Genomic DNA, 24,667 nt, shown 5'->3' on the forward strand with positions numbered 1-24,667 from the left:
CGTAAGTTTAAGCCATAAATTTTCGAACAGAAATATAAAAATCTGCGATCTGATTTTTTGTCAGCAATCTTTTATCATTGGTTTGCAGATATTAACACAAAAAATTGCTCTTTCCAAGACAAACAATTAAAAAGTTGTACAAACGGTATATCTGTGAAAGTGCAGCTTTAAAAGGGACTTAAGAAGTTTCGAGAAATTGGGGCCAGTTAATCATGTTCGTAATAGGGTCCACAGTAATTAGCTAGGAAAAAAGTTTAAATAGTTAGGCAGATATCCCATCATGGCCAGTGTTTAATAGCAACTTATCAAGCTGTTCACTGACAAGATTACTGCTGTTTACAAATGGTTCAGGTTTATACATAAGGAAGGTATTGGTAATTATTTTAAGTGACAATAAATGTGATTTATTAGTTGACTGTGAAAAATGAGAGTGAATATAGAGTGAATGCTTTTGTGTCTCGAAGTATAACCAGGTAAGAAAGCAACGTTAAACTCTAAAGAGTTCATAGTTGAAATTATAAAGTACAGAATTATACTGTATCACTTAATTTGACAGCTGTATTATATATATATAAACACTTGTAGCATCGGAGTTCTACCTTGTATAAGATTGGCATAAAATACGATGCAATGTATATTTTGAGGTGTATGGATGTTTTTTGACACTGGCACCGGAATCATGCTAAAAATATAATTCCAAAGTAAAAATTACAATACTTAAATTGTGAAAAATATTAAAAAAATATATATTATTTTTTTTAAATACGCATCGAGTTTGAAAATCCGATGCCTGTGTTTTGGGGTATTTTCAAATGCCTATGAATCAAATAATAATCCTCCCACAAATTAGATTTTAATAAATGTCATGTATAAATTAGTTCAATATTTCCGATATTGATGTCTCTTATAAACTTTTTAAGCTTCTTGCACTTAAAATAACACATTCACTATTGATAATCTGTTAGGAGGTGCTATGTACTATCTACTTATACCACAAATTCTTCGTCAACCAATATCAAATATATAACTTGCCAATCCCGGGTGAATAAAATGCGTCGTATATACCACGAAAAGAGGTATATTGGCCAATTCGTATTTAAGCAGTTTAACAAAGTCAGTGTTCTTCAAAGCGTATCAGATGAACTATATTTTCGGCACTGACAGTTTGGAGCTCCTTTCCATTCAAAATATGCACGATCTATGCTTAATTGCAATATATTTAGAGCAATCAATGAGAAAATCGTGACTTATAAATGTGAAAAGAGTCATCGCTGGCCCGGCATTCCTAGTACAAACAGTAAATAAGAATATATGGAATTTTTTGTTGGTGCACGTGTACCCTTAATTTCGGTCAGATTATAACCAGGTTTGGTGATTATGTTTAATAGGGTGTAACTAAATCGGAATCACTTTCTTAGTCCAGAAATTGGACACTGCGGTTTCTTATACATGTATTTGAACGGACAGTATTGGTTTTAGGAGTCATTTATTTATTTTTGAGCAAAAACGTTTTGATGGTGAAGCATGATTTTGAACCAATGGTTTATATATAAATATACGTTTTAATTTATGTATACGAGCATCTTCGATATAACGTTTGCTGGGGAGCACTTAAGGGGCTCAGATTTGCGCCAGCATTCCCTATCCAAAGAACCACCAACAGTTAATCAACAGTTAATCAACAGTTAATCAAAATATGGTATAAGGGTTTTTGGGTCCTCTCCGTGAAGTATTTGACCATTTTGAGTATAGACTGATACATTTCGGGTTTAATTATGAATACTATTTATACAATATTGAAATTAAAACTGAACTTGGACAATCCGCTAGTTTATACGCATGCGTGGTTTTAGAACGTGCGTGACTTGTAATAGTATATAGTGCATATATCTATACTATTTTAGGAAACAAAATATATAAAAGCCAAGTTAAAATACCACGCATGCATACGTGTTCACCAGCCGTTAGGTCCGTTAGTACGTTTTAATCCTTTTCACAAGCGGATCCATGGGGTGGGGGTCCAACAGGCGTGCATCCCCATTTAGTTTACTTTATATTTCAATATAGGAGACAAAAAGTAATACCATACGCCCAAAATGCACCATTTCGGGCTAGAAACCCCACTGCAAACACTTTAAACCGAATAAATTTCGGTACTGAGGGAGGGGCGCAAGTAAAAAGCTTACAGCCCTAAGTAACACCCCCTCTTACGCCAAATTCCGGGTACGTGCCTGCTTTCACAGGACACCCCCCCCCCCTCCATTTAAAAAATAAATGAATAAAAAAACTTCAACTATGAAAATAGGGTCTGTTAGTACGAATAAACTATTACGTTCTGCATTCTTCAACACACTTATGATGTTAAAGATGCACTCTCACAGATTGAACGTTTTTACAACTTTTTCAATTTTTTTTGTCTTGGAACGAGCCAATTTTTGCGAAAATCCATTCAAACATTTATATAAGACTGCTGACAAAAAAAAGATCGCAATTGTTGTTTTATGCATAATTCTTAAACCGTTGGTAACGGTTTAAGCCATAAAACATTAATTTTCGAACGGAAATATGAAAATAATCTTCGATCTGATCTTTTGTCAGCAATCTTTAATCATTGGTTTGCAGATATTTACGCAAAAAAAAAATCTCTTTCGTAGACAAAAAATAAAAAAAAAGTTGTAAGAATGGTTTATTTGTGAGAGTGCAGCTTTAAGAGCATCCAATTGGCCTTTTAGATGCTATGCTACAAGTTAACATATACATGACATCGCCTGATTGTGTTGACTCATGCTCTGTATAATTTAAGGTCTTTATCTCACCTTTTTTTCTTTAAGATATGCGCACTCGCTTGAGTTTATTTCAAAATGTTAAAACGAAAGTCATCATAAGCCGAACTCAATGAATGAATTTGAGTTCGATGAGGACTCATATTTGAAAACTAGTTAAAGCTTTGTCCAATTTGTATGTCAACTAAATATCGACCCCCTTAACCTTAAATGGGTATGTAAATAGAGAAAATAATTTGAAGTCCATTGTATATGTACATAGTGTTTTGTTATACATTACTGGACGGCTATATTTAAACAAGTCGTGAGTGACACAGTTTCGAAGCATTGGTTATACCCAAAACGCTTGAAAACATCGATATCGATAAAAACAGAAATCGTGACTTTAAAATGAATGGCATGAATAATCAGACCGCTCACGTGAATTATTAAAATACAAGGTTTTAATGTTTGCTCTGATCATTATTTAAAGGATCGCCTAAGATTGCGTTCATCCGTGATATCTCTGTTTCATCTTCCCTAGCTGGTTGTTGAAAGAAACGGTGCTAAAAATCTTACAAACATATAACAACCCAAGATGGGATTCATACAAATATTGGATGCAAGGTGGATAATTCTGGTGCTGGCAGTAGTCAAGGTAAGAATTGCTCTAGATCATTACCTTGTAGACCATAGACAGGTTGTTTTCAAATAATCTTTCTGCGGTTAGCACAGTGGTTAGCGCACTCGTTTATCACCAAGGCGACCCTGTTCGATTCCTGGTCTTGTGCATGTGAGTTTGGGTGGTGGTCACCAAGCCGGACACGTGGGGGTTCTCAGGGTTCTCTGTTATTTCCCCACAACACAATTAGACCATACTCTCGCGCAACATCGTGCCAACATGAGTGACCTAGTCACTGGCACCGGATTTTCAAACTCAGTTGTTGTTTTTTAAAAATTAACAATGCATATTTATGAAACAAAACTATTATTCAATAATTTCTCACTTTTTTAGCATTGTAATTTTTAGTTTGGAATTATAAGATTTATTTTGATATTTATAAAAAAAAAATCGTTTGAAAACCCGGTGCCAGTAGACCTAGTATACATTGATATAACTTTCTTCACAATCGTTGTGAAATGAATATAGTTTAAACAAAAAACAAGCTGTTATCGATTAGAATTCCAAAGACTACATAATGCCCTATTGTATACTAGTAATCATTAATTAATTACTACTTTGTGTGTTGAACTGCAAGAAACGAACGAACCTGGAATATTATATAGAAAGTTCATCATACATGCACATTTTGTACAGTCATTTGACCTTAATTGGCCTTTTAAGTAATATAATCCACCATAATCGTTAGATTAACTATCAGGGACTAGACATCAGATGATACCAATGCAAGAAAAAAAAGATAATTGTCAAAAACTTTCATAATATTGATAAAGTTGTGTACACCACATTGAAGTTTATTTACTGATCGATGTATCTTACCGCTTAAAGTTGCACTCTCCCAGATTTACCATTTTTAAAACTACTTTTTTGTCTTGAAAAGAACATTTTTTTGCGTTAGTATCTGCAAACCAATAATATAAGATTGCTGACAAAAAATAGATCGTAGATTTTCCTATTTACGTTCTTAAATTAATGTTTTATAGTTTAAACCGTTACTAACGGATTAAGAAAAATGCATAAAACATTAATTTTTGAACTTAAATATAAAAATCTGCGATCTAATTTTTTGTCAGCGGTCTTATATCACTGGTTTCCATGTTTTTTCGCTAAAAATGACTCGTTCCAAGATAAAAAAATAAAAAAGTTGTCAAATCGTTCAATCTGTGAGAGTGCAGCTTTAAAACTTGCGTATCTTTCGCATTTTTTGCATTTTTTTCAAAACAAACTTCACTTGGTTTGTCTAGCACGTAAATCGAAGACATTTTAAAGTAGCGTCGGCATGCATGTCTGTACTTATCACAGGACCTTCTTATCCTAAACATTCACACTGTAAACTGGGAAACCAGAATGCGCTATTTTTAAACGGGTAAACTGAGCTGAAACACCGATACAATAGAAATATCGGCCTTAAACTAGCTCGAATTTATAATTCTAAGCCTGTTTTGACGAAATAGTATCTTTGCCGATTTTCGGACCATCTCGTAACTAGAGAAGTAAGTCATCGAAAGTTTAAGACACCATTGTGACCGCTAGGCAGACACTAAGATTAAAAGGATTTTAAAGAGATTCAAATCGATCAGCTGATCAGCTTGGCCGGGAATGTTTGTAGGTCAAAATTAATACATTTTCAAGCAGCCTGGCAACCGAGGTCATTTCTCTGTCAATATACCATACTATTTGTATAGTAGTTGATGGTATGTCCATGTCGAGTCGATTTTAACTAATATTTAATGGACCCTTTAAGTGGTAAATTCCATCATAATCGTGGGATTTACTACAAAAGCGACATAATAACATATGATACCATTGCAAGGAATGACGAACATTGTCAAAAACTGACATAAAATTGATATCGTTGTGTACAACGCATTGAATCTTACTTATTGGTGTATAACATCGCTTACGGTACATGTCTATTTCGTAGTTTTTGCATAATTTTCTAATGCGACATTTACTGGGATTGTCTATCATGTAAATTCCAGTAAATTTAAAAACAGCGTCTGTATATGTAACTGTATTAAGGACCTTCACATGCCAAATATACACACTATAAACTGGGAAACCAGTACACGCTATTTTTAACGGATAAACTCAGCTGAGAAAAAAACTGAGATAAAATACTTAAATCTTGTAAAATAATGTATTATTGGCCTCATATTAGACCGCTTTTATAATTCTAGGCTTGTTTTGAAGAAATTCTTTATTTGCCGATTTTTTGGGTCTATCTGGTGTCTAGTCCCTTTAATGCTACAGTATTACATACCAAACGTAACTGGAAAAGTAAGTCATCGAAAGTTTAAAGCTGCACTTTCACAGATTGACCGTTTTTAACATTTTTTTGTCTTGGAATGAACAAGTGTTTGCGTTCATGTATGGAAGCCAGTATTATATGACTGCTGAAAAAGATCAGATCGCAGTTTTTCATATCTACGTTCGAAGTTTGATGTTTTATGGCTAAAAGCGTTACTAACGCTTATAGAAAAATGACTTTTTGGGGAGTTTTAGAAACACCTGAGATCTCACGGCTCTATTCTCAGTCATATATCTTATAAGACTGAATTAAAGGCATTGACGCCAAAATCAGCTGATTCGAAGACAAAATTATTATAAAAGACGAAATTGTCGGTCTGTGGGAGTGCAGCTTTAAAGCACCATTGTGACCGCTAGGCAGACACTAAAATTAAAAGTCGTTTAAAGTGGTTTTAATCGATCAGCTAACCAGTTTGACCGCGGTTGTATGTACGTCAGAAATAATACATTTTCAAGCAGCCTGGCAACTGAGGTCATTGCCCTGTCTATATATTATAATATTTGTCTAGGTAATGGTATATCCATGTCGAGTCGTTTTAACTACTATTTACACATGTACAATTATTTGTGAAAGACAAAGAGAGTGAAAGACAAACCATCAAACCGACGGAGGGGCAGACTGATTTGAAAGACTCCCACATAAATTTAATTTTAATTTCAAACAAGAGCTCTTATTACACTTTGAACAATTTGAATAATTTTAACTTTTTAAACTGGTATTTAAATAGAACATTAATTCAGCATAATATTCTTTGTTGAAACAGCGGGAAAATGACTATATTATTAAAGTATCCATTGTATACATAAGTCGCCTTAATACATGGTGGGGAATCACGTGGGGTAACCCATGTGAGAACCCCTTTAACTCGCATGATTCCTCACCCTAAAATATCGTGCTTTTGGTGACCCCATATAATTTTGGTATCCCTTGAAAGGGTCTTTCTTGCAGACTTCATAAACGCTATATAACTGATCCAAAAATGCAGTTATTTACCTGACATAGAGTTTGTAAATTATTTCAATTGTATTCGGACATGAAATAGCCTTGGTTTATTAAGCATCGCTAAAACTTGCACATAATTATTTTTTTCTTTATTCGTAAAATCCTATCAAGTGAAATCAAAGTAATATGGGGTCACTCACTTTTAAGGCATCCAAAAATTACCAATACTTGGCGATTCTGCTCATCAAACTCATGCTTCTTTTTAGTCGGAATATGGGACAATCTTCCGTTCATATATATGTGTGGTTAATTCTGCAGGTATTATGCGTATTTTCAGAAAAATGACATATACCCTTGAAATTCGGAATGTTTGAATCTCTTTCATAACTACTTACTAAATAATGCATCTATGAAAACTATTTATTACTGATAACAAGATAGTCAACGTGTATTTAATAGCTGATATCAAACGCACAAATATTAAATGACTGGTGGGTCCTAAATGTTTTGCAATGATCAACCTTTGTCTCACCAGGTAGAAATACCGTGTTTTCTGCATCTTTCTTTCAAATTAAACTCATTGTCCTTCATAAGAACCATTATTTTCGATATTTTTTCATCCTTTTCGGTAAATTAAACAATTATATTAAATGTGGTGCTACTGATTTGGAGTACGAGTTTATCTTTAAAATTTTAGCCAAGTTACGGGACCGTCGCCTGGGACTCCGCGTGCGGCGTGTCAAAGGGATGCTTCCCGGACTGCCAGAGCAGTGGCTGCAGCTACCTGGTCACGTGGGACCCGGCGGCCGGCTCCACCATCACGTTCAATATGAAGGCTGACGAATCAGAGACCAACATGTATCTCGCCCTTGGGTTCTCCAGTGATCTTCGAATGGTGGGTGCATAGAGCATTAGTTAGGTTGCAAAACACGAGGTGCACGTGCACTTGTACCAATGCATTGACCATGTTAGTGCTTTAATGTATAATATATTATACTAGCTACGTACGTTATTCGTAGCACTTAAAAAACAGCCGCATGTAAATAGCATGTTTGAAGGTTTACAGCTTGTTTTCGCACTAAAATTCATAAATAATGGCTACATGCAGAGGCCCCATCACGCTGTTGAAGCTGTCCATACAATCATACATTAGATACTTCAAGCAAAACTTTCAAAGCAGGTTTCCAAACCGCCGAAACCCTGAAAAAAAATAAACTTGTTTGATATCAACAAAAACGCCTTTAGTAACTAGTATCCATTTCATTATTGAAAGGTAGTTAAAGCTGCACTCTCACAGATTTATCGTTTTTACAACTTTGTTTATTTTTTGGGGTCTTTGAATGAGCAAATCTTTGCGTAAATATCTACAAACCAGTGATAAAAGACTGCTGACAAAGGGTCAGATAGCAGATTTTCATATTCCGTTCGAAAAGTAATGTTTTATGGCTAAAAGGCGTTACTAACGGTTTAAGAAAAATGCATAAAACATAAATTTTTGAACTTGAATATAAAAATCTGCGATCTAATTGTTTGTCAGCAGTCTTATATATGACTGGTTTCCATGCATTTTCGCATAAATTGGCTCGTTCCAAGACGAAAAAGTTGTCAAAACGTTCAATTTGTGAGAGTGCAGCTTTAACATGAAAGTTTGTGAGGAAAAGGTGAAAGTCAACATACGTTCATTTTTAAAGAAACATAGTGAATAAAGCAAACACATTTTTGTATCGAAATTCAATACTAAGTAAATATGAACTTTATATAAAACACGAATAATGGGCTAATAGAACATGTATGATTTTTTCATTATACTTAGTCATACCTATTGAAGGATCAGTCGAACATTTTCATTAAGAATTTCATTTAAATTTAATCTGAACATCGCATACGCTTCGGGTAATGCATTTACATAATGATATTTTAATTAAAATGCAAGCGCAGACGCATTTTGTATTATTAACATTAAGAAAACACTTTAACTACAGCATAGGGTAAGGAAAGCTTAATTAGGCCTAAAAAAAAAATTGTTTGGTTAGGGTTACATCCTTAAAAAAAATAGGTAGGGTAGGTAGGCTTTTTTTTATTATTTATTTTTTTTATTAGGTTTTATATAAGAAAATAATTTTCATCATTGGAGAATGGTGTTAAAGCTATCTTCTGTATAAGCATTTAAGGTTTAAACTTAATATTAAAAAGCAATTTAAAAAAAAAACGAGATTGTTTTTTTTTTTTTTTTTTTTTTTTTTAATTTTTCATTTTTTTTTTTCATATTGACTATAAAAACGGTAGGGTCGGCGCCTATTCCGTAGGTAGGGTCGGGTAACCCGAACCAAATGTATTTTTTTTAGGCCTTAAAGATTTAAAAATAAAGTTAAAAAACGCAAAAAAATGATACGTCAGCGAACTACTAAAAAGTTTTTGGTTCGATCACCATGACGGGTACTTCAGTTCTCATGGCCTCTGAAAATAGAAACATGTATAAGTTTCAATATTGATCCACTGGATCTAAGTAAGATGAAGCTAATCGGATTACTTTTTCATGGCCTCTGAAAATTGACACCAGGGATAGTATTCAATATTGGTCTTAACTGGATCTAAGAAGGATATAGCGAATCGGATCACTTGTTTTTCATAACTGACCAATAGAGTGAATGAAGTCAATGATACATGACCATAAGATTGTCTTAAGTGGTACATTGAATACTACCCCTGGGGCTGTACTGATTTACCACCTTAACGTTCACTTCCTTTTTCAAAGAAAACTAATTATAGCAAAAAACATAATACTGAAGTAATTATTAAAAACAATGAATTGAACACAAGTACATCTTTGGCTGTAGAACTTTTTCCCCGTGGAATCTAAACCCGAGGTTTTAATCAACATATTCAGTGATTGAATGTGGTTTTCAAACGTGTGAAACATGTATGGTTTTTAAAACTGTTTTTATTTTATGTGGTTAGTGGAGTTGAGACTGAGATTGAGATTTGACTTAAATATGTTCGAGACATTGGGGCCTGGATAAAGACTATAAGATTTATTTTGACTATGACACTTGTTTCAATCCAGAAAACGGACAAGAGTGTGATTCCATAAGTTGTCGGCTGTCGTGATAATCATGCCAAAACAATTGCATATAAACTAGACCTTGTTTCCAGGGTGATGACAGCGTGGTGGCGTGCTTCCCGCCCAGTGGCTCGAACGCGGCCTCCGTCCAGTCCTGGTTCAACGAGGGTGACGACAGCGACCCCTTATCACCCGTAAGTACAACCCTCTATTCGCCTGCTTAACACATCACGTACAACAGGTAACAATTGAATTGAGCGTTAAAATGTGATCAAGCAAGCATTATCTTCAATCAATGAAAACCTCACTTTCGCGCATGCACAGAATCGCGCGGGCTTTGAACACCTGTGACCTAGTTTCGTCCCAAGTCGAAGTTTTCAAATGGTCACTCCTTTTTAACATTGAAACAAACGGTCAGAAATCCTCGGCCATTTTCTATCGAAAACAATCGCTTTACACTGTCACACTATGTGGGAATGGACACCGGATATAGCTCAAAAAGTGATAAGTAAACATACCGATATGCTGTTGTTTTTCTAGACCAGAGGTAAGATCTTGCTGTGTTAACGATTATCTACCGTATCCACAAATGAAACAAGTGTTTGAACTAATAGCTAAATTTGGCCTATGATGTGCTTTATAATGCTTAAAAATTAGCAGACCATGAAAAATGTTACTTTAAATCTGTGATGATCACCTCAAAACTCACAGAATTTCGACAAGTATTGTAATCTTAGGAAATATATCGAATAAATAAAGAAATCTGAATCGAAGGATTTTACAAGCATAAGCTAAACTATGTTTATTGTAAAAACTGGCAATGTAACTTTTAAACTGTTAAAGATATGCCCTTACAAATGTTCACGATACTGTAACGGGATAGCCGTTTTGTGTACTGGGGATAGTTTCAAAGTTGAGCAATGTGTACTGGGGATAGCATGTAAAAATGGACCAAGATGATCGTAACACAATAACAGTATATATACAATACACATAATATTTAATGGCTTCGAAATTTCATTCGCCTTTTCTTTAGATTTTGGAGTGCTGGTCCTTGGTATGTCTCTTTGTACATTCATATGCCTTTTCAGGTTGCTTTTGTAGTCAGTTGAATAGGTACATATGCTGCACACAAACTTTTTTCCATTATCCTCAGTCACAGTTACCGCTGACAAATCCATGGATGCATCCGCCAAATCCATTTTTCAAATTATCTGCAAAAGTGAGAGTACAATGTAATGACAAATTATTGAATAAACTTAAGTTATCAATGAGTTTGGTACATGTCCTCCTAAAATGAACGTATACATGTGTATGCATGCTGCTTATATTTCAAGGTTGGTCACAATAATTAGTTTCTCGGTGAAGTGAACGAGCTGAGACCATTTCCTGTTCTAAGTAATAGCAACATCGATCCAAGCTTAGAAACAGCTTCAAGTGAACAAAATTTGATCACAATATATTATTTATTATTGATGACGTTGCAAAAATAGCCGGGAGTTTGACTTTCGGTCCAGCCAACCCCGGGTAAAATCCCCGCCCTGCGGGAACAAACTGATGGTTAAACCCCGGCCAAATGCCCCCGCACCCCAGAGACTCTACATAAGGCCCAACCTCCGCTAAATTTGGCGCTATGACAAAACCACCGCGGTCACCCGGCCCTGCGGGGGCACATAGTATCCCCGGTATACCCCAGGACCTGGGGGGCCGTGGTTGCAGTTGACTGGTGCCCGAAGTGTAAATGTAAATATTTTTTATATTATACCGAACCTTTTATATTACCACTAAATACTTTTTAAAGCGCTGTAGGCGTGTTTTATTAAACAAAGATATTGAAGTTTTCTTGCGACTTTTCTACGTCGTTGTGAAAATAGCAAGCCGCACTTACTAGTTGTATGACGTCACCGTTCAATATTATATTTATGATATGGACAGCTGATGATATAAAACTGAATTTTCATTAGAATGCAAAGACATACGGACCGATCATCTTTATTTATATATACAAACAAGGGACACATTTATGTGAGGTATACTATACATATAACAGTAACATTATTGCTCTAATTTCTCGATATGGACAACATTGGACAATTTTCCCTGAGCGTGCATAGAGTTAAGAAGATGTAACCATCATCACAGTCTCGTTAATATAAATACATCGCAACTATCCTCAGTACAGTTAATAGCTATCCCCTGTGCAGTTATTTATTTGCTTCAGCTATCCCCGGTACATCTTCAGGTCATCAAAAAGGATGAATATCTCCATAACAACAAAACATATCGTATTGATATCATACACAATATTAGATGTTGTAATTATAATGAAATCGCTCGATTCGGATTTCATTCTTATTTTCTATTTGTTGTTTTATGTTTGAAATCGTATCACATATTAAACTGAACATTTGTGAGCGATCATGCAACATTCGGCGAAAATTTTGCTATTATACAAAAGAGGAGACACATTTCCATTATATAGTCGTGTATTGCACAGGATTGATCTATTCGAAGCTCTTCGAATTTGATAAATATCACTATCAAATAAAATAATAATAGCAAAAAACTTACCATGTGTCAGAATCAAATGTTTATTGATTGATCATTTTTCGAGCTATATCCGGTGTCCATTCCCACACAGTGTGTCAGAAATCTTTAAATTTAACTACGATGCAAGTAGATCGCGTAGTAATTTCCATTTAGCAGTTAAAGCTGCACTCTCACAGATATACCGTTTTTTCACATATTTTTTTTTTTTTTTGTCTTGGAAAGAGAAAAAATTTTGCGTAAATATCTGCAAACCAATGATAAAAGATTGCTGACAAAAGATCAGATTTAGATTGTCAAATCTGTTCGAAAATTTTTGTTTTATGACTTAAACCGTTACTAACGGTTTAAGAAACATGCATAAAACATCAATTTTTGAACTTAGATATAAAAATCTGCGATCTATTTTTTGTCAGCGTTCCAAGACAAAGATTAAACAAGTTGTCAAAACGTTCAATTTGTGAGAGTGCAGCTTTTAACTTAATTATGACTTAACTCTTGGGAATCTTAATATTTAAGCAATATAAACTTCATAATAAAAATACACGCTAAAACACTACAATTAACTAATGGTATTATTTAAAATTTTACGAACTACTTCTACTGATGTACCGGCATACATCTGAGGTTGTTTTCGATGCAAAATGGCCGAGGAGTTCCGAATACTGCTTTGATTGCAGTTCCGAGGTTTTATCAAAAGTAAATTAATGACTTGCGAGTTCAATTGGGAGAATTGATTAATAAATAGCATGTGTAGTATTTATTATTTAATCGTGAGTTAACTTACTGACGAAACTTATTCCAAACAAGCTAACTATAAATACATGCAATGACATATTTTACACACACTTTCTCTCCCTCCCTCTCCCCCCTCCCTCCCTCCCTCTCTCTCTCTCTCTCTCTCTCTCTCTCTCTCTCTCTCTCTCTCTCTCTCTCTCTCTCTCTCTCTCTCTATTTTTACCCATAGCCAAACATAGGTTTAAGTAATTATACTATGAACCAGCTTTATATATAGTCTCCAAACACCTTTCCATTTTTATCCAACAGTCTTCTACGGGCCTCTCAGGAACTGCGGTCACCCAGAGCAACGGCGTTATCTCGTGTGACTTCACGCGTGATGTGAGCGTAAGCGGGAACTCGCAATTCTTCGACCTGAACACCCAATATCGTCTTATGCTCGTGTTAGGAGAGGCAGAGTACGAAGATGGTAAGTATTAAATACAATTTATCCATTGAAGAGCAAAGACAACATTGATCAAGTTCTGAAGTGTTTCTCTTTTCACAGTCATTTGATAGGAATGAAATCCTGCTTTGGTGTCATATGACCTGAACTACATTTAGTGGCATGTAACCTAAATAATAAATCAAATAACTGTGTCTCTTGTAAGGAAAGGCAGAGCACGGTGATAGGATGTATTACAAGTTAACATGTTATCCATTGTAGAGATCATTCATTATGAAAAAAGAATCTTGATCATCGCTGCTCTATTTATAATGAAACATTTGTTTTAGAATGGTAGGGCTTTCCCAGGCCACTGTTTACCACGTCTTTGTTCCACAGGTGCTTGGAAGATGGAGGAACACCACATGATCCCGTGGACGTCGGACGGCAAGGTGAACTTCCTGTCCACTAGTATCTACTCCCTCTACAAACTGAACAGCCCGCTCGTCAAACTGCACGGTACGGTACCGGTAACGAAACATTACTTGAACCCATAAATGTAGAGGTTGCAGTTGGTCTTACAAATTTTTAAAATGTTAATAACATGTACGTGTAGGAGACGCGGGGCGTAGGAGGGGCTAATTATATACGTCACTCGGGTTAGGTTTAGGGCTAGAGTCAGGGTTTGGGTTAGGTAGTGGCACATAGCCGTGCCCTGATTAAAAAAAATATTTATATAAGAAGGCGTTCTAATTTCGCCTTTTACCGGATGTTATATCGACCTCTCAGTGAAATGTTTGCTTAAACTATTTGTTCACGTGTACGGGTACTCTGGCCGACCCTCGTTTCCCCTCGATGTTGTTAATGTCATGTGCGCGCCTGCTCATAACTGTATTACGTAGATCACAACTTGTACATGTGTCCTAGTTGTAATTTAAACGTCTAAATAGTACAAATTCCTTGGTTATGCACCAGTCAATTGTAACCACGGCCCCAGGTCCGGGGATTAGCGGGGACTTTGACTTTCGGTCCAGCCAAGCCCGGGTAAAATCCCCGCCAAATGACCCCGCACCACAGGGACCCTAGGTAAGACCCATTCCCCGCTATTTTTGGCGCGAAGGGGCGTGGTTATAACTGACTGGTGCATTACCTAGCATTACACTTACATTAATATAAATTTCACTTTAAAGACGGGAAGTAATGCCAATTCGACTATAAATTATGTCTAATTGGTTTTTGGATTATCTCCCGTCTTTTGCACAGTCATGTCGACTTAAACTGTAACAATCATTCCGTAATGGGCCTGTCACACCAACTCGATGTCTCTCGACCTACTTCTCCGGAGCACACAATTAAAACGGCGAAAAAATCGGCCGAGCTCCACCGAAAACATACTTAGAAATCACAACTGGCCTTAACAATACCGATGTAGTACCGACGTAAGAGTCAAATGTGCTACCGAATTCCACTTTTCTGTAACCGATGTTAAACCGAGGCGCCGCCGTTGTTCTACCGCTGTGCCACGGCTGTGCCACCGCTGACCAGAGCTATAGCGGAGTGATACCGTTGCGCGGCAGTTGTATTACCGATGCATGGTATAAGTACGATATCACATCGCCAAGAACGGTAGTACATCGTTAGTATATCAGCAGAAATAATGTATATCACATTAGTACCAGTACGGTATAAACTGAGGCCACCGGAGAGCCGCCGTTTCATTACAGGGCGCTACAGGTGCTCTACCGACATAAACGAAGCCTTACTGGAGTAGTGTCGTTGTACTGCCATTGTACTGCCGTTTTAGTCCCTTTGCTCGCTCCGGCAGCGCAGAACTTTCTGAGCATGATCAAAAATTTATACCGTCTCCGGCAGATGCTTTTTTTATCGACGATGTTCTTACGATGTCCTGGCGATGTACTACCGTTCTTAACGATGTGATACCGTTGACCTGCCGTACAAGTACAGATTACCGAAAATTGGTAAATTTGTGCTCTGGTTTAGCTTCGGCGAGCCAAGATCGGTTATGTTATCGGTAAAGCCAACTATTACGTATGACACTCGATGTTTTAAAAATATAAATAATTTAAATGAGTTTTCGTTGATCGTTATTTGGGGACCTATTGCCTATTTTAAAGTGTTAAATTCAAATACGCATGTATGGAGAAAATCGTAAAAAATATTGCCAAAGTTTTCGAAATTATATTTTGTCCAATGGGTCGGCAGTATCTTTAAAATCCGCTGTACAGTAAATTTGGTAAATCAGCAGGCAGTCGTTTTTGATTTTAATGTGGTGAATCGGTAGGTTGAGACATAGGCTGGAAGTAGACAAAATATAATCCCAAACACTAAGCTGGTTAAAGTGTTATTAGCATTTAGTAACCGAAATAATTAAACCTGGAGTATCGCACCCTATTACTCATTAAACGGTAACCATTTAAAAATTACATAATATCTATCGGTCTTTCAAATTTCAACTGAGAAAAACTATTGTTAGACATCTCAAATGTATTTTGCTACCGCCTGTTGTCGTTGCAGGTATTATGATGGTGTTGGCGTGGATGTTGTGCTGCACCGTCGGTATCGTTATTGCCCGCTACCAGAAGGACATGCTGCCAGACAAGAAACTCTTCGACACCAAATACTGGTTCCAGGTGTGTATACTTCCGGTTTCATATTATGGGTGGAATTTATTGGATCTAAGAACAGTATAGCTAACCGGATTTCGTGATATTAAGTACAGTGAATTAAGTCAATGATGTATGTCTATAAGATTGACCTAAATTGCACATTTAATACAACCCTTAAAAGCTGTACTCTCACAGATTGACCGTTTTGACAACCTTTTTTTATTTTTTGTCTTGGAATAAGCCACTTTTTGCGAAAATATCTGGTCACCGTTCACTTTCAGAATAACGATTTCGGCATAAAAATCATGTTTTGAACGCAAATAAGAAAAGTGCGATCTGATATTCCTCATATTACCAGTGTTCAGACATTCTCGCAAAAATTGTTCATTCCAAGGCAAAAAAACAAATGTGTCATAACGGCCAATCTGTGATAGTGCAGCTTTAAAAAGGTAAGTTGAAATATGTATAAGTCTCACAATTGCTGTGTCTGGGTCGCACAATAGTCTGGCCATTGTTTTTGCACGTTGTCAAGCTCTTTTAGTGCACTACTTTTATTCCAATATACGAGTTCATTTGTTTTAGACTTTTTAGGGAATTTATATTTATGATAAGCTCACAAAAATTAAACGGGTGATTAAGCTAATTGAAATAACATTACTATTTACGTGTTTCGCTTTTGTACGATATCTTGAGGAAAAAAGGTCCAGACTTCGGTACATTTAAGCGCATTTTTTCAACGCATTGGAAGATAAAACACTTTGCTGATGTTGCAGTTTACACATATAACTACGAAATGTACATGCTATATAACATAACATCGAATACCAAGGAGAAAACACAACTGCAACAGTGAATTTATGTGCTCGTTAGATAAATTAAAAAGTGTGCTTTTGTAATATACATGTACCCATATTTTCACTTCAGCTGCATCGCGGTTCTATGATCGGCCTAGTTGTGTTTGGAGTGATCGGGTTTATCCCTATCTTTGTCGAGCTGGAGGGGTACAGCCAGGTAAATATGGCGCACTTTCTTACTCGTCCGCTTATTTTTGATAAAAATATAGTTATTTTGACCTAACAACGCCCCTTTTATAGTCTCCCTTTGTTTATTTGCAGTTGGCAGGGGCGTAGCTAGCCCTCTATTCATGTGGATTCATAATTGTGCTAGGGGGTTCGGGGGCAGGCCCCCTCGGATAGTATTGAAAACCATTGTGCAGTCTGGTGCATTCTTGGCGTTCTGAGGTGTTTTATTTGATACTGGAAAATAGACAGTTTTAGGATTATGTAGTCAAGTACGCATACTGAAACTTTAGCTGATTAAAAAAAAAAAATGTGAGAATCATATGGATTCAGCCGCGTACTCACGTAATGGCAGCTACGCGCCTGATCATATGTTTATGGCGAGTCTGTCTACACGGGTTTCTTAAGAACATTAGCCAGGGATACCAGGAGTTGACGTTGGAGGGGGGCGTAACTTAGGGGCCGTAACCTTGTGACTTACGCCCCTCCCTTTGAAACAAAGTTATTTGGTCTAAAGTGTTCACAGGGGGTTTGGGTATTCCCCCAATATTTATTTTTACAATTCCAGTCCGAAATGGTGCATAACTTTATAAGATGGTATAACTTTATGAGATGGATCCATTGTAATGTTTAACAGCATCGATTGATGTGAGAAGAATCCATTGCCATATAAAATAGCACGGAGTAATAAGAGATGTATTCATTGCAATAGAAAAGCATCGATTGATATAAATACACATTAGATTAAGCATCGATTCCAATATAAAATTATATTAATATCGATCGATTTGAGATGTATTTATTGACGGTTCTTTAATTTAACTATTTGCCCCTATTTCAGCTAACGCCGCCGTCGTCCAAGAGCGCCACCAAAGCCCATCCGATCCTAGGCATCATTTGCACCGTTATCATGTTTCTCAATGTGAGTTGCATCAGCTTAAAGGGACTATACACGAGATGATGCAAGTGCATGAAAAGATGTCAAAAGCTTACTTAAAATTGACATCGTTGCGTAAAACGCATCGAATCTTACTTATTGGTGTATGACCTTGCTTACGAAACATACAGTCAAACCCCGTGGGCTCAAACGCGTTTGGCTCGAAGTCATCGTTGGCTCAAACTAGATGTAAAGGACCGTTTGCTTTATACTGAAGGTAAAAAATCTCGCTTGGCTCGATTTTTCTGGGGCTCGAAGTATTTTCGCCGGTCCCTGTGAGTTCGAGCCAACCGGGTTCGACTGTACATCTTTCGAAGTTTTTGCGCATTTATTCAATAAAGAATTTACTTGAATGTCTACCCGCAATTCTCTTTTAGTCTAATAAAGGCTGTCGCCAGTCTAAAAGAAGCGTTGTTATATTAATCTGTACGATTTAAACTGGAAACAATTAGGCGCTATTTTTAAACGGGGAAAATCAGATGAGAAAGCAGCAGGATTGTTGCGTTTATTTTTTTAATCAAGTAAAATGATGTATTATCATCCTCCTACTTGTTCGCATTGACAAATATAGGCTTGTTTTAAAGAAATACTGCATTTGCCGATTTTCGAAACATCTGGTGTCTAGCCCCTTGAAGGGCATCAAAATTCATCATTAAGACTCAGCATGTTTTCTATATATTTTTTGTGATGGATATTTGTTTCGCTGTAATTAATGTTACTCTTACATGACAACCTATTTTTATATGCTTTTCGAGGGTTTATAGAGAGTTATGAGTGAAATAAAAACGAAATTCACTGTTTCACCGCAACCCGTGAAATCCAGATTTTTTGATGCTCGTTCGATGAAATATATTGCGATCTTACACTAAAACAAAACAGTTACCTCTTTTTAAGTTACTTCTCATCTAAAAATATAACTACATCATATAAGCCCTGTGGCTTACAAAGAATTGTTACAGTACATGTACTTAAGGGATATTTGATATTTCAGCCGGTGATGGGCCTGCTCCGACCTGGTGGCGACCACAAATTGCGGCCACTGTTTAACTGGGCTCATCTCGGGGTTGGCGTGATCGGTCATATACTTGCAGGTGCGTGTATTGGATTGCCTCATATAATTATTAGAAAAACATCCTAAAAAATGTTTGTTTGAAGTGCCTCGACCAACACATCAAAATCTGGGGCGGCTCGATGAGTTGGTGTTAGAATGGGGGTTACCCCTGGGGCGTGAGGGGCGCAGGTTTTGACAGTTGCAGTTTCCTCCCTCAAAACCGATGTTTTTATGGTTTAAATGTGGGAACTGGTGGTTGTGGATCCTTCCCGTAGAAAAATATGGCTATTTACAGTCTGAAATAGTGCCTTTTATTAATGCATTTTCTTCTGAGATATTCGCATTAAAAATAACATTGGGCTTGTTGCGTGGCACAGCAAGCCTAGTTACCGGCTTCCGTACATGTAAGTTTAGGTGGCCAATCAATATCTGTTAACCGACTTAAATTAATATCTCATCTTTATTGTAGTTGTGGCGACGATGATGGGTCTTGCGATGGAGCGTTCCGATATTCCGGTGGGCGGGCTGATCACTGGTCTGATCTGGCTGGGCGTCATTTTCATCTTTGCGATCATTATGGAAGTTCTAAAGTGGCGTGACAACAAAAACAAACGTATGATACATTTGTTATACATTTTTATATCTGTTTTCTACGTATCTTTTATGCAGGATCGTATGATTTTGGGTTACATGGTGAAAAAGCTGAAATAGCTTCACAAATGATATTTACAGTCATACAGTCAAAACTCGCTATGTCCAACTTTGTTATCTCGATGTTATGTAGAAATTGTTTTCGATTGTGTTTGGTTTAGTAAGACATTTTTTTTTATTTCGGTTATATCGAATGTTCGTTATCTCGAAGTATTGCCTGAGCTCCCGACGACTTCGACATTGCAGGGTCAGACTGTAGTTATGCCTTTCGTTACTTAACTTTACTTATAAACCAAAGGTATAAATGGCAGCATTTTGCAATATGGTTTTGGGTTAAAGCAATGTAGTGCCGTTAATACTAGCCCAAGTTATGCAACAATCTTGACAATGAGAATAAAGTATATACGGTCAATCTTTGCTTTGTCTAAGTCGTTTGGAGTTCGGGAAATTCTTCGATATAACAACCTAACACGTTCGAAAAAGTTCGACATAAAGAGAAAATCGAAATAACAGAGTTCGACAAAGCGAGTTTCGACTGTTTTCTCTTTAGACTAAATTACTTGCATCAAGAGTATCATACAAAAACTACTTCCTTTAAAAGGCTCGATCCTGTTATAAGGGACTTAAGATTGATCGATTAAATGTGGCCAGGATAAGATTATAGTTCATGGCATAAGCTTAACATTTATAAATTGTTTTCACAGAAACAGTAGACACTAAGAACGCTGCAAATGGGATGGAAATGGAGGAGAAGAAGGAGGAAAAACAGAAACAGGTAACTCTACAAAAAATATTGGAGAGAAAAGTATAGAAGCGAGAAATGTAAGAGAAATATTAGAGGGAAATAATAGAGAGAGGAATATTAGAGGGAGAACTATTAGATAGAGAACTATTTGAAAGAACTATTAGAGAGAGAGAGAGAGAAATATACGAAAGATAAATATTAGAGAAAATTATTAGAGAGATAAATATAAGAGAGAACTATAAGAGAGAAAGAGATATTTTAGAGAGAACTATTAGAGAGATAACTATTAGAGATAACTATTAGAGAGAGAGAACTATTAGATAGAGAACTATTAGATAGAGAACTATTAGAGAGTGAGAACTATTAGAGAGAACTGTTGGAGAGAGAACTGTTGGAGAGAGAACTGTTGGAGAGGAAACTGTTGGAGAGGAAACTGTTGGAGAGGAAACTGTTGGAGAGAGAACTGTTGGAGAGAGCACTGTTGGAGAGAGAACTGTTGGAGAGGAAACTGTTGGAGAGAGAACTGTTGGAGAGAGAACTGTTGGAGAGAGAACTGTTGGAGAGAGAACTGTTGGAGAGGAAACTGTTGGAGAGGAAACTGTTGGAGAGAGAACTGTTGGAGAGGAAACTGTTGGAGAGGAAACTGTTGGAGAGAGAACTGTTGGAGAGAGAACTGTTGGAGAGAGAACTGTTGGAGAGGAAACTGTTGGAGAGAGAACTGATGGAGAGAGAACTGTTGGAGAGAGAACTGTTGGAGAGGAAACTGTTGGAGAGGAAACTGTTGGAGAGAGAACTGTTGGAGAGGAAACTGTTGGAGAGAGAACTGTTGGAGAGGAAACTGTTGGAGAGAGAACTGTTGGAGAGAGAACTGTTGGAGAGAGAACTGTTGGAGAGAGAACTGTTGGAGAGAGAACTGTTGGAGAGGAAACTGTTGGAGAGAGAACTGTTGGAGAGAGAACTGTTGGAGAGAGAACTGTTGGAGAGGAAACTGTTGGAGAGAGAACTGTTGGAGAGAGAACTGTTGGAGAGAGAACTGTTGGAGAGAGAACTGTTGGAGAGAGAACTGTTGGAGAGAGAACTGTTGGAGAGAGAACTGTTGGAGAGGAAACTGTTGGAGAGGAAACTGTTGGAGAGAGAACTGTTGGAGAGAGAACTGTTGGAGAGAGAACTGTTGGAGAGGAAACTGTTGGAGAGAGAACTGTTGGAGAGGAAACTGTTGGAGAGAGAACTGTTGGAGAGGAAACTGTTGGAGAGAGAACTGTTGGAAAGAGAACTGTTGGAGAGAGAACTGTTGGAGAGGAAACTGTTGGAGAGAGAACTGTTGGAGAGGAAACTGTTGGAGAGAGAACTGTTGGAGAGAGAACTGTTGGAGAGAGAACTGTTGGAGAGGGAAATATTAGAGAGATAAATATTAGAGAGGGAGAGAGAGAGAAATATTTGCGAGATAAATACTAGAGAGAGAAATAAAAGAAAGACTACAAAAACAAGCATCTAACCGGCACTAGAGCGGTTTTATTTATCCTAAGGTAAAATTATGGTGGCTGATTTCTGTAATTTCGTATTTTTGCTGCGAATGGTCGAAAATGTATAACCCGCTTGCCAAGTTTCCCATGTTCGCCTGTTTTAAGCCTATTTCGTTACGCCGTATTACGGGTTGTCGAATTATCGCGAAATCGTGAAAAGTCGAAATGGCAAAAAATCAGCCACAATTGTTAATGTTTTCACTCTTTAAACGAATCGTACTAAATACCTATTTTTGTCAATTTCAGGCGACATCCCTCAACTTTATTCTGTTTCTGGTATTCTGTGTGGTGATGTTTTGTTTCTTCATCGCTATCATGGCTGTCATCGCCGCCAGCTAGACCTCCATGTTCAACGCTTCATGACTTCTCCGTGCTGTGCCGTTTCATGTATTGACAATATTTATTGATGATGTTATTAGATCGTTCCGTTGTGTTAAAACGGGAAAAGGGTATTTAACTTTGAGATTTTGGTATATAATATCATAATTAATTTGTTGCTTTGTGACAGATCGAGTGCCAAAATAATTGGCTCTTAAAGCTGCACTCTCACAGATTTACCGTTTTGGCAGCAAAAAAAACTGTCTTGGATTGAGCCTTTTTTGGCATAAGTCTATGGATATCAGTGTAACAAAAGTCTATGGATATCAGCGTAACAAGGCTGCTGACAAAAGATCAATTTCACATAGTTACGTGCGAAAATGAATGTTTTATAGCTAAAAGCGTTTCTAACGCTTTAAGAAAAGTGAGTCTGAATGAAAGGCATTGATGCCATAATCAGCTGATTCTGAGCCAAAAAAAAAAACTGTCAATCTGTGAGAGTGCAGCTTTGAAGACTATGGATAAAAGAGCTTTTAAATTTGCACTCTTAACAGATTAACCGTATTGACAACTTTCTTAGTTTTTGTCTTTAAATGAGCCAATTTTTACGCAAATGTCTGGAAACCATTGGTATAAGACTGCTGAAAAAATATCAGATTTCATTTTATGTTTACGTTCGAAAATTGATGAGTTATGGCCAAAAGCGTTTTTAACGCTTTAAGGAATAAAAAAAAAATATTTTTCGGCAGTTTCCAAGCAGTTGAGATCTGTTCTATTGTGAGTCATCTTATATGACTGAATTGAAAGCATTGATGCCAAAATCAGCTGATTCTGAGACAATTTTTTTTAGATAAAATAAAAGTAAAAACTGTCAACATGTGAGAGTGCAGCTTTAACATTAAGGTGGAGCCAATAGAGAACAAACTTATTTGTGGGAAGAGTTCCTTTATTTCTAACCAGAAAAGTATTAAGAAATCCGGTGTAGTTTGTTTCATATTTTAATGTATCTATTTTTAGATTCCTAACTTACTTTATTTATTTTACATTATTTTTCCTCGTGCTACATTTTAAGCGGGTTGAATTTTAAAAATGTCTATGAATGAATATACATTTTGCACTCTTGAAATTACTAGGTTGAAATCACGCCAGTTTCTTTCATATTTAAGAGTACGTATTTTCATGTTTGTAAGCTTACTTTATTTGTTTTGTATTACCGTTCCCCTTTGCTACGTTTTAAACGCTTTGTTTTTAAGATATCTAGTTTTATAAATAAATACACATTTGTATTGTGTTTGTTTATTATTTTCTGTACACTTCTTCACGTCGGAAAATAGCTCACTGAGCTTATGTTTCTGGTTAACATATACCCGACTTATAAACAAAGATTATAAGTATCTTCCATGGCCGAGAGTGTAGGGTGTTTTGCGGAAACGAGGTTTACCGAGTTTATGCAAAACACCCTGCGCGAGGGTCGGGATGAACCTATCTTACACGAGCGGCTATGGTAGATGCTTTTTCTCCCAATTCAGTTAAACAAAATTAAGTAAAAATTTTTTTTTTTGCTGGAACTCTTTTGTGCTTAGTGAAAATAATTGCGTTTGGATATGCGATAATTCGTGGTTGTGACGGATATGCGCGCAGTGACTTAGATTATGTTAATAGTCAAATCGGTCTTTAAATAGTTCTAACGAGAGTGAATCATTATTTTAAAAGGTGCATGAAACCTGTTTTATGGTGATATTTGAAGCGAGAAATAATTGATTAGCGTTCTAAATATTGCCACAAGACAAGGTTTCCATGTTATTTGGAATATTTCGATGAAATATACAGGAAATATGTATATTGTACACTATGTTTATTATTCTGTTATAAGGATCTTCAGTAGCCTAAAAATGATTTTGATAGGAATTTGAAAAAAACTCACTTTACAATGATGATGAAATAACTGCCATAAAAGATTTCCTGATTTTTTTATAACATTTGGTATATTTGCTTTCGGAGTAAATTGGTTTTCTATATTTAGCTCTTTTGACCTAATGCGTAGTCCGTCGTTCGTGCGAGCTCGGCTCCTTTCGTAAACCAGCCAGATCCTCCCAGGCACGAATTGATTATGTTGTTGTTATGAAATTGTCAAAATTGCTATTGTAGCCAAGCGAATCTTACAATCGAAGAGAGACAACCTGTACTCAGAGAGGGCAGTTGGTTTTGTGTTCCTTTGATAAGGTTGCCGTTGCTAAAATTTAGCTTTTGAAAATAAAAGAGCCTCTATTTTTACCCGACGTTTACTGAACTTTAACAGTTATAAGATATTGACTTAATCACGGTTCCT

The 24,667-nt window shown here is 36.6% G+C and overlaps 1 protein-coding gene across 2 annotated transcripts; it reads left to right on the forward strand.

Annotated features, from left to right (window-relative positions):
• The first annotated feature begins 327 nt into the window (after positions 1-327).
• On the forward strand, positions 328-23,625 carry LOC128236787 (putative ferric-chelate reductase 1 homolog). 2 transcript variants are annotated; one of them, XM_052951900.1, is made up of 13 exons: positions 328-473; positions 3,307-3,420; positions 7,395-7,592; positions 9,851-9,952; positions 13,353-13,512; positions 13,867-13,986; positions 16,003-16,118; positions 17,019-17,105; positions 17,955-18,035; positions 19,042-19,141; positions 19,571-19,714; positions 20,457-20,527; positions 22,267-23,625. In XM_052951900.1, the coding sequence occupies exons 2-13, from the start codon at positions 3,361-3,363 to the stop codon at positions 22,357-22,359; spliced, it is 1,332 nt and encodes a 443-aa protein (XP_052807860.1). In that variant the 5' UTR covers positions 328-473; positions 3,307-3,360; the 3' UTR covers positions 22,360-23,625. The 2 variants fall into 2 exon arrangements, with proteins under 2 accessions (XP_052807860.1, XP_052807859.1); XM_052951899.1 differs by lacking the exon at positions 328-473 and having other exon boundaries at positions 3,117-3,420.
• The last annotated feature ends 1,042 nt before the right edge of the window (positions 23,626-24,667 follow it).

The sequence above is a fragment of the Mya arenaria genome, chromosome 6 (genome assembly GCF_026914265.1).
Source record: "Mya arenaria isolate MELC-2E11 chromosome 6, ASM2691426v1".
Lineage (NCBI taxonomy): Eukaryota > Metazoa > Mollusca > Bivalvia > Myida > Myidae > Mya > Mya arenaria.

Excerpts from the sequence above, each read along its gene's own strand:
- LOC128236787 (XM_052951900.1), top strand. The coding sequence starts at position 3,361 with ATGGGATTCATACAAATATTGGATGCAAGGTGGATAATTCTGGTGCTG. Across the intron at positions 7,593-9,850 it reads TCTCCAGTGATCTTCGAATG|GGTGATGACAGCGTGGTGGC; the intron begins GTGGGTGCATAG and ends CCTTGTTTCCAG. Across the intron at positions 13,987-16,002 it reads CCCGCTCGTCAAACTGCACG|GTATTATGATGGTGTTGGCG; the intron begins GTACGGTACCGG and ends TTGTCGTTGCAG.